Source organism: Fukomys damarensis, unplaced genomic scaffold (genome assembly GCF_012274545.1).
Source record: "Fukomys damarensis isolate Sample0158 unplaced genomic scaffold, DMR_v1.0_HiC HiC_scaffold_23, whole genome shotgun sequence".
In the NCBI taxonomy this organism is placed as follows: Eukaryota; Metazoa; Chordata; class Mammalia; order Rodentia; family Bathyergidae; genus Fukomys; species Fukomys damarensis.
The window spans coordinates 51,010,974-51,021,658 of NW_022900935.1; the positions used below are offsets into that span (position 1 = coordinate 51,010,974).

General features: G+C 47.1%; 1 protein-coding gene across 5 annotated transcripts in view; it reads right to left on the reverse strand.

Moving 5' to 3' along the window:
* Pitpnc1 (phosphatidylinositol transfer protein cytoplasmic 1) overlaps window positions 1-10,685 on the reverse strand; it is a 229,247-nt gene that overhangs the window by 94,872 nt on the left and 123,690 nt on the right. For all 5 annotated transcript variants that reach the window (XM_033767534.1, XM_033767533.1, XM_010616793.3 and 2 more), the window contains exon 5: window positions 2,769-2,840. In XM_033767534.1, coding sequence (XP_033623425.1) covers window positions 2,769-2,840 — 72 coding nt within the window. The remainder of the gene's footprint in view (window positions 1-2,768; window positions 2,841-10,685) is intronic.

Genomic DNA, 10,685 nt, shown 5'->3' on the forward strand with positions numbered 1-10,685 from the left:
CCACAACAGAGCAGGCACATGGCTGGGACAACCAGTGGGGAAACAAAGCAAGTGGTAGGTCAGATCTTGAGATCTGGTGAGTGCTGTTATAATTTGGGTCTTTGTAAACTACACATTTTTACATGGAAAGGGCCAGGCAGTAAATCTTGTAGGCTTTTCAGGCCACATGATCTCTGTCAAAAGTACTCAACTGTGATGCTGAGAAGTAGCTTGGACCATACACAATGGATACATGTGGCTGTGTTCTAATAAAACTTTATCTACAAAGGAAGCAGTTTGTCAAACCCGGAAGAACTCCGGTTTCCTAACACAGTCGAAGCAGCTGAAGTGATCAGGTACGAGCCAAGTCAATTCCTTAAACAGATGGGTCATTAGAGAAGGCTGCTTCTCAAGCACCTGCCAGTCTGAGGATGGCCCACTGGTGATTCTTTACACAAAAGAAGGTGCATTATTGTGCTTATGCTTTTGGCCGGTGAAGCTGTTGATCTCTGTCCCCAAGTGTCTCAAATTTGGACATGAGTTTTGTTGTTGTTGTCCTTTGTTTGTTGAAGATAGGGCTTCATTATGTAGTTTAGACCAATCTTAAACTCGCTGGGTAACCCAGGCTGGCCATGAACTCTCAAGCCTGTCTGAAAGATGTATCAAAACAAAATGCCCAAGGCATGGGGAAGGCAGCAGTATGCACCGAAACCAGCACAACAGTTGTGTCTAAACAATCATTGTCAATATGATATAATAATGACTGAATATTAAGCATTTAAATAAAACCTATGATGCAAAAAAAAAGTATCAGTAACTTTTTGGGGAGGTTTACTAGGAACTGAACCCAAAACTTTTGCACTGAAGGAAGCACCCACAGCCCATTTTAATTTTTTATTTTGAGACGGGGTCTTGCTAGGTCACTAACTTGCTCAGACCTGGCTCACGCTGTGATCCTCTGGCTTCGGCCTCCTGGGTAACTGGGATTAAAAGCATGCACTACTGCACCTGGCTCTGAGATTGCATTTTAAATTCCACCCACCTAACTCATACGGTGATATATAAATAGAAGGTAACTCATATAGTGATATATAAATAAATTCACCCTTGCTGAATACTGAATGAATGAATGTCTTCTTTTACCAAACTGGTGTGAAATGTAGTTTTTGTGCGTCACCTCCTGGGAACCACTTCAGGCAGACTTCACCTTGAATGAGACATGCTCTGTTCCTGGTATTGAGTGAATGATCTAAACAAGGTAGTTTAGAAGAGTCAGGACACCAGATCATATAGACAGTGTCTGGGACTCAGGTCTCTGCTGCTTTCCTCTTCCAGCACAGCCAAATGGCCAAACTGTAAGACAGCATCGTGTCTGGTCCACAAACACACTGTACTTTCTAGAGGAATTTGATACTGTCTAGGGCAGGAACTTTCTGGTCGTTTCTAGAAGATGTCAATGAAAGAACCACAGGTAGACCTGGCTAAAGCTGTCACTGGTTCTTCTCAGTGACTGCTTTCAAGTCGGTAAGAGTGTAGGAGTCCTTAGGTCTTCTTTTTTTTGTTTTGTTTTGTTTTTTGTTTATGATACAGGGTCTCACTATGCAGTTCAAGCTGGCCTTGAACTCACTATGTAGCTCAGGCTGGCCTCAAACTTGTAGCTATCTTCCTGCCTCAGCCTCCAAAGTGCTGGGATCACAGACATGTGCTACCATGACCAGCCTCCTTAGGTCTTCATGATGACACTCTGGAAACTCCATACACCTGGCAGTCCCTTGGCTCAGTTAAGCCAGCAAAGGGGTCACCTTGTCAAGAAACTCTCTCCTCACCAACTCCACAAATGGAAGATATCATGAGGCAGAAATGAACAGGGGAATCCCAGCAGCTTCTCCATCCAAGAGCGTCCTGTTAACAGGTCCCAATGGAACCCACAGCCCCATCTCTGTGGGCCTCTTGGTTACATCAAAACATTCATTACCAAGGGAGGGGAATTTAGAATTGTGTCATCCCAACTGATAGACTCTGAGGTAAAAGCCAGGTCTGAAGCTGGATTTTTAAGCAATGATAATAAACAAAGTACTTGGCTAAAATTTAGGAAGACAGGGGTGGGGAAGTAGGTCAGTGGCACCGCTGCCCACCGGGCAAGTGCAAGGTCCTGAGTTTGATCCCTGGTACAAAAAATAAAAATAAAAACAAAATAAAATTTAGGAAGAGTCAGAAAGCCTCCTGAAGTAAATATTTTGCAGGGGTTCAGCTGACCTTCCAGTTGGGTATGTGTGAATGCATACATATGTGGATATGAGCACAGAACAGAAAACATACATAGCATGCATACATGTATCTGATGATAATCACTTTTCTTTTTTTCAGTACCAGGGATCAAACTTGGGCCCTTGTGAGGCAGGTGGCAGAACCACTGAGCCAACTCTCCAGCCCTTTCACTTTTCTAAGTGAATATGAATAGTCATGACGAAGATGTGAAAAATCCAGTGGTCAGAAGACAAATCCCGGCACTCTGAATTCCCCGCCATGCACTCCACTCCAACGGCAATCACTAAGGTCATACAGATTTCTGTGGAGAAGCCCATGGAAAGTACGTACAAATGAGGGAAAAGAAAAGCTAGAGCGTCACATAATTCCAGGGAGAGGTCCCAGCGGAAAAACCCTCACAGGTCACAGGCCAGAGCATGTCTGATGTCCCGGGTACAGATCCTGCCAAGGGCCCTGGCCATATCAGTGACTACGAGAGGTGTGGCTGTCAGCTCAGGAAGTGAGCACGGCGGACCACTCACCCTGTCGTTGCTTCCTTTGTTGTCCTCATACTTGGTTTCTATATGGATGGAGAATTTTGGCAGAAAGGAACACTACGGAGAAAAAGAAAACTTTCATTAGCACATCATTCTCCCTCTTCACCTACTCAGTGCGGCCTCCGGTTTATAGTTTGTCAATATCCAACGTCACACAAGAAAAAGCCACCTCTGGGAGTACGAACACAAGTTCTTCCAGAAGTAAAGCCAGAGACTGCAGCCAGAACGGACAGCGAGTGGTTCACCTTAAGCCACTTCCAAAAGGAGTATGTTCTGTTGGTCCTGCCACCAGCTTTAGAGAAGCAAACCCCTGAAAGAGAGGTCAATTCCAGGTCTAAGGGGAGCTAACCTTAGTACCTGGGGACTGCGCCTTAACTTTCATACCATGAGGGAGGAAGAACGGGAGAAGCTTTGCAATCAGAGGTAACTGAAGTCAGACAGACCTAGCTGGCTTGCTTTTTCCTCCCTCCTCCCCTCCCCTTTCCTCCCCGCTCTCTTCTCTCTCTGCATCACTGGGGATTGATCCCCATCCCTTTTTATGTTTTATTTGGAGACAAGTTGCCAGGTTGGGCTCACTTACGACCCTCCTTCCTCAGCCTCACACAACGTTAGGATTATAGGTTTGTGCCGCCCTGCTCGACCTGACCCGGCTCTTAACGTGTGACTTTGGATAAGTCATTTAAATTTTCTGAGTTCCAGCATTATTACACCAAGAATAACTGACATCGTGAGGGTTAGGTTAAATATGATGATGTGCTGAGGGGCCGGGTCACAGCGCGAAGGTACGTAAGGCCCTGGATCTAAGCCTCCGAACACACCGGTAGTTCATTTGTTGAATACCTACGCGATGTTCAGCACGACAGCAGGCAGTGTGAGGCTGCCAGTGAGCCTGGTTGGAAGAGGCAGCCCCTCTTTTTAGCTGTACAGGGCACAGAAACCTGAGATGCAGTACCACTCGAGTGTTCCAGGCTTGTTGCATCCCGTTCTGTGTGCCCACTAGATCTGAAGAGTTCAGGCATCTCAGAAAGAGGATTCTGATGGCTCCTGGTGTAACATCCCCCCATGCTGGCACGAGCTAGGCATTATTTTCTCAGCCACCAGAAATGGGATTGAAGGCTAATGGATAAAACGACCCCGCCACTCCACTGGGAGCAGAAGGTGTTGGGGAAATGAGACTCGGCTCGATCTGATCACAGGCCCTTCAGTATTTATCTGACACTCAGAACACACTCTCTCTACATCAGACATGCTCTGGGTGCCTGAAGTTCTCACTCACGTAGGCCTTGCAACAACTCCAAGGGACAGGCTGTATGACTTTCATGCCTGCTTTCAAGATGAGGAACAGAGGTGCAGAGAGGTCACACAGGGCCCACGATCACACAACCTGCGTGTCTTTGAGTCAGAACTGAAAGCCAGGCAGGCTGGTCCCAGGGTCACGCTCTTCATTACTCCAGCAGTTCTCAGAGTGAGCCCTTGGTCTAGCAGCCGCAGCAATCACCAGGATCTGTTAGGAACGCACATTCTCCAGCCCTGCCACCCCAGATCTCGCGAATCAGAAACCCCGGAGATGGAGCCCAGCAATCCACGTCACAAGCCTTCTAGGGTCTGCTGATGCATGTTCTGGTCCAAAAGCGCCTCACCGTACCTTTCACGAGAAGGCAACAGAGAGCCCGTCACTAAGACCTCAAAGTCCACCCGTGTGTCATCGAGGCAACATCCCTACAAGGACCGCTCTCCCCTTCCAGCCCTGCTGAGACCCCAGGGGCACCTGTACAAGGAGGCAGAGGCCCTGGATGGGCTGTGGCTAACTGCCCTGACTTCACATGCCTGTGCGGATTTGCCATCCATCTGTCTTAATCTGAGTGAGACCAGCAACCTGAACCATGACTAAGGGAACATGGAAACAATCAATCCCAGTAATTGCTTTTCTGGAGAATGAGGCCCCGGGATTATTCATTAACACCTTCCCCGCTGTCTCCTCTCTAGACTCTCACTTGGTAACTGCTGCCCTCACACCCAGTTCTGGGGAGTTCCGAGGAAGGGGCTGCTCGTCACCAGTGAAGACCATGCAGGATTCAGAGCACCCGGCACAGCTTGGACTGATTTGTGAACAGGGGGAGAAACGCTGGCAGAGAGACCATTTTAAGAACAACAGGCCTTTACATAAATCGGTTTTCTGCTTTTTAACCCACAATTCATCTGAGGGGCAGCCAGATGGATGGGTGTGAGTGAAAAGAGCAAAGAAGGGCGCAAGTAGGAAACTGCAAGGAGATTTTTTTCACGTTGAACTTCTAAACCCCTGAACTGGGTCAAACCAATGAATTTTAACATTGGGTTATTAAAGCCAAATATGAAATGCAAAAGCCCCATGCAAATCAGCAGATGTTGGTATTTTTGAGTCAAAGACTTTGGTTATTTTCACATCAGAAGATGAGGTGATTGCACCTGCCTTCCCCAGGGCCTCAGGAGGACCCAAACCAAACGGCTGAGCAGCGTTTTCTCTTCGAGCAGGTGGTTCAGGACTGATGATTCCTTTGGTGTATCTGATGCCTGTGGCGTGCAGATGACTCAAGTTAAAATCAGAAGGCTGGGGCTCCAGGCGTTTTCAGAGCTGTCCTTAAACCTTCCTGGAGAGAAGTCTGTCCTAAGATAAGCTTGCCTGTCTTGTGCAGGTTTCTGCAAGTCCAGCCCCCGAGTCCTAGCAGAGCTTCACTTTCATCTCCCTCTGGCTGTGCCTCTCCCCTTAAATTATGCTCACCCCTTCCTCTCTCCAGCCTGGAGACCAGCTCTACCTTTCCTTTCTGGCAGCTGATTATTTTGACTCATAGTCTGAGGAGTATGATAGGAACACTTACCACTTTTCTTTGTGCTTCTCGTCCTTTGTGAATCTGAGAGAAACAGCCACCTTTCCCCCAGCCGAAGCACTAGAATGAAAAGAGCTGACGCCTGGGCTCCAATCGGAGGTGACAGACTTGGACAGATGATTGACCAGACCTGGCCTCAGTTTCTCCATTTATGGAGAGGCGACGCTCTCCTCTGCAGGACATTGGGAGTACCAGTGAGATCATCCAGGTAACCCCCACGGTGGGTGCACGGCAGGAAATACTCAGATGATTCTTCTCTGAAACTCATCTCATTGATCATCATTCTTTCTTTCTTTGGATAGTGCTGGGGATTGAACCCAGGACCTCACGCATGCTATGCAAGCCCTGCACCACTAAGCTACCTCCCTAGGTCTTCAATGTCTCTTTACATGTTCCCCCTGCCTCCTTCCACAGCCTAAAAGCACAATGAGTAGGCGACACCCCTAAAAGACAAATAAGCACAAAGTTCCTCAGTGGTTTCTTCCTCTATCTATAATCACCCCCACTTCTCTGTCTTTACAAAGAGATGTAGTAGGAGCGCAGTCGGAGCTGGCTGGCTCTACTTTTCTGCTTCTCACCTCTTTTCAACCCATGCAATTCAGTATAGAAATGACCGACTCTCAAAGTACTTCCAGATCCATGTCACCTTCCCAGCCATCCTGGACATCTCTTTGCACTGCTCCCTGTGACCGAGCACAGCCCCTGTCCTGAGCAGCAGTTCTTTCTCCTCTTCTCTTCCCTCCTGCACCCTTCCCATGTAAATGACCCTTTATCTTCTTGCTCCAAACTTGTTCACTAGCTATCCTGATCATTTCATCTGTTGACTTTTTCTTGACCGCCCCTCTCCCCTTGGCTTGTCTTGAACTTGCAATCTTCCTGCCTTATCCTCTTGTGTGGGAGCCCGGCCATGGCCCTCTAGGCGTTTGACATTTAAAAGGAAACTTCTTCACCTCTACACTCAAGGCATTGATACAATCTGTGTAACATTCTAGGACTCTCTGCTTGTTAAACTTGTTGCTGCAATGAGAGAAACTCAGAGAGACAGCCATAGATCTGATGTTCTTTGTAAAGAGTCAGAAAATCCAGTCTTTGCATAAAAGATACAAATAGTTGCTTGGTGCTTCCTGTTGATGTGAACCTATAAAAGGAGCTGTTTCTGTGAAATTAATCAGACTTTTCTTGGTCTCCACTCAGGCTTTAGTGTTCTTTCCTTTCTCAATCCTCACTCCCCAACTCAGGCATGTTAGTGTTGTGACGGCTGGACCGCCACACTCTTGGAGTGCTGAGATTACAGGCATGCACTGACATACTCAGCTTTTCACTTATGGGGTCTCCCTATATAGTAGTCCATGCTTGCCTTGAGCTTACTAAATTCCCCTGGCTGACCTTGAGTTTGTGATTCTCCTGCTTCAGCCTCCCAGGTGCTGAGATTACAGATGTGTACCACACACATGGCTTTTGTGATTGTGATTGTGTGTGTGTGTGTGTAAGCCTCCAAAATTAATACCTCTAATTCTAACTTCTCACCTCTCCAGCTGCCATAGGCCACCCTCACCAAGGGTCCTTCATGTATACCACATGTGTAAGGTTTGAACTAAACCCAAATATTCTCCCTCCCTGTATTAACGTCTTAGAGTTGTTATAACAAATTACCACAAACTTGATAGCTTAAAATAACATTAATTTTCTCACAGTTTTGTAGGTTTGGAATCTAGGTGTTAAAGGGGCCACACTCCCTCTGAAGGCTGTAGGGAAAGCAACCTTCCTTGTCGTGTCCAGCCTCCGGTGTTCCATGATTGTGGACAGCACCAGCACATATGATGGGCTGCAGCTCCCTGGATCACTCCCTAGACCCTTCAGAGGGTGCACAGCCAGCCTTTGACTGAGACCATGGTCAGGAGACAGTCACTGCTGAGATTCTGCCACAGTTTGCGACTTCATTTTTTAAAAAAAAGCAGAGACTATTTGTTGTCTTTGAAGTTGTGCAAGGGCCAGGTAGCTAGGACCTGAGCAAGGCCTCTGGGAGCTGAGGGCACAGCCAGGTGGAAAATGAGACCTCAATAGCAAGACAGTGAAGCCCACTAACAACCACTGAGCTTGGAAGAGGACCCTGAACCCCACATGAGATTGGAGCCTTGGTTGACAACTCACTTTCAACCTGGCCACAGACTCGGTTAACTTGGCCCTCAACTCTTGACCAACAGAGTCTGTAAGAGAACTAATGTGCATGGTTTTAAAGTTGCTAAGTTTGTGGCAAATTTGTTATAAAGCAATAGAAAACCAATCTAACATCTAACCTGCCCACTGCTTCCCTTCCAGATCCCCCATCCGGCTCTCATCTGACTAAGCATCACTCACATTGAGGTTTGAACATGTTTAGGGGACTGGGGAGCATGTACTCTCCCTGCCTTTTTATTCTACCCATGACTACCTGCTTTGTCAATGGCCACGGCTTATGGACCCTGGAGATATTTACTAGTAAAGGAGTGAGTCTGAGAACTCATCATCAGCTGCTGTGTACATGCAGTGTTGTGCACCTGGTCCACAGAGAGGATGGATGCGTGGTGATTCAGCAGGAAAAACACAGGTTTGGAGTGAAACAGTCTTCATCTCAAATGCTAGCTTCTATTTGCACCATTTGTGACTTTAGGCACATTTACCGCTTGTGCTGCAGTGTCCTCATCCATCCCATGGAAATAATCCCAGCCTCTTAGCTGGGAGGGGCGGATTAACGAGATAATGAATATCCCAGTCCTGGCCTGGCTGGGAGAAGTACTGGAGAGATGCTGGCTCATTCCACCAAACCCTTCTCCATAAAGCTCCCATAAAATAAAGGTTTACATGGTTGCATTTACTGTCAACACATAGAACTGGAGTGCAGGAAGATTTTTTACTGTGAAAGGCAAGGTTGCACTGGAGGTAGAGAGCTTCCTGAGCCATGGCCACAGGCAGGATCTTTGATGCGTCCTTCCCCCCGTATGGGTGCCTGCCAAGTCATGGACCAGAGGCGGGCTCCTCCTCCCTCACCAGGAATCCCTGGACTGGAAGATTTGTGCTCAGAGCCTCCAGGCTCTGTCCTTGGTAGCTCTTCCCCCTTTTGCTTTCCCTCCACCCCTGCTGATTTCACGCAGTGAAATGAGAACTCCTGAGGGGCTCCAGGCACTTCTTTTCCTCTCCTAGATCCAAAGGCTTTATGCTTGCTTGTTCAGTCAGCCAAACTATAAAAACTAATGCTCAGGAAAATTAAGATAGTATCAAAGGCAGGCAAGGTGCCTGTAATCTCAGCCCTCTAGGAGGCTGAGGCAGTAGGATCAAAAGTTAGTAACTGAGCCACTTAAAGAAAGAAACTCTGTCTCAAAATGAAGAATAACAAAACTGGTGGCTGGATGTGGTGGCACATGCCTGTAATCCCAGTATTCAGAGGCTGAGGCAGGAAGATCACCGAGAATTCGAGGCCAGCCTGGGCTACACAATGAGTTCAGAGCCACCCTGAACTACAAAGGGAGATCTTGTCTCAAAAAAACAAAACAAAACAAAACAAAAAAATGCTGAGGATATAGCTTCTTGGTAGAGAGCTTGCACAGCATGTGTGAGGGCCTGGGTTCAATCCTCAGTACCAAAATAAAAATAAAAAAAGAGAAGTCAGGAACCCCAGATTCCATGTGCCTCTGCTTACAGACAAAAGGTAAGGGCAGTGACACCCAAGGCCCTGTCACAGCTGCGGGACACCAGCGAATCGTGTCCATCTGTCTCTTCTTGACTGGAGGCACAGCTTAGAAGGGAGAATAAACCAAAAGAAAAATTAAGAAAAACATTCCCTTAATTTTTTTCAGGATTTGTTTGGCCTCCCATCTTCTAAAAGCCATTGCAGGAGCAGGAAGAAATGAGGAACGGGACGGAAACTCTGCTGCTACTTCATCTCTGACTTCCCAGCTGACACACTCCCAAGCTAGAGGAATCTTACTAGTGCCGCTGACATCTGCTCCCCGCCCTGCCCAGCTCCTCCATGTCTATTCTTTGTGCATCTCTGAGCTTCCAAACCCAGTGAGATTCACTGGGATAAACCACTTACTGAAAAGCATCACTGAGCCAGGTGTGGCAAGCATTTGGGAGGCTGAGGCAGGAGGATCCCTGTGAGTTCGAGACCAGCCTGGGCTACATAGTGAATTCCAGGTCAGTCTCAACTGCACAGTGAGACACTGTCTCAGAAAACCAATAATAAATAAATCAATAATAAAAAAACGAAAAGCATCACTGGACAAATGCAAAATCTCTAAGACTGTGTGTGCGAGAAACGGATGGTTCTCTGTGGAACATTTAAATGCATCTACTGGAGCTTTGGGGAAGTGATAAGGGAATCTGCAGTCAGGACGGAGAATGTGGGAAAGATGTGAGGTGCCTGGGCCTCTGAGAGAACGATTTCCAGACCCAGCCTCCCAGGTTCAGTGTCAGGAAACCAGAGCAGCGCTCGAAAAACCAGAGCAGTTCTGCATTCCCAGTGCACGACAGATATACTTCAGAAAAATGAAAGAGCTATTTTTGGTCTTGCAATTGATTAGGGTTGCTATGGCAATGAGAAACACTCCAGAGAACAAAACTCAATGTAGGCAAACCAGAGTCTTAAAGAGAAAGGGTTAAATGCATACGGAATTTCAGTCAGTTTCTGGGAGCTGCTGCCTCCAAGCCTGTGTGTAGAGAGAGGGGTTGCACTGTTGAGAATGAGGCCCAGGGTGACACATCTGAGTTTCCCCGGGGCCTGACCTGCAGCAGCAGGAAGAGGCAAAACTTTGGGAGCGCATTCACTAGCTCGTTTTGAAGACTGTCGTGTCATCCCAGGATTCTTTACTCCTACACGGCACTCAGCCTATAGCAAAAACTGTAGGCCATGCCAGTTTACAATGTAAAATAGAAATGAAATTCTCTGTAACAGTGTATTCCTAAACGTACTTAATGAGGACTCATCTTCCAGGCTTGTTAAAAATAGAATTCAGGATTCTCTCTCATGGTGTTTTATTGTTTTTTTTTTTTTTTTTTTTTT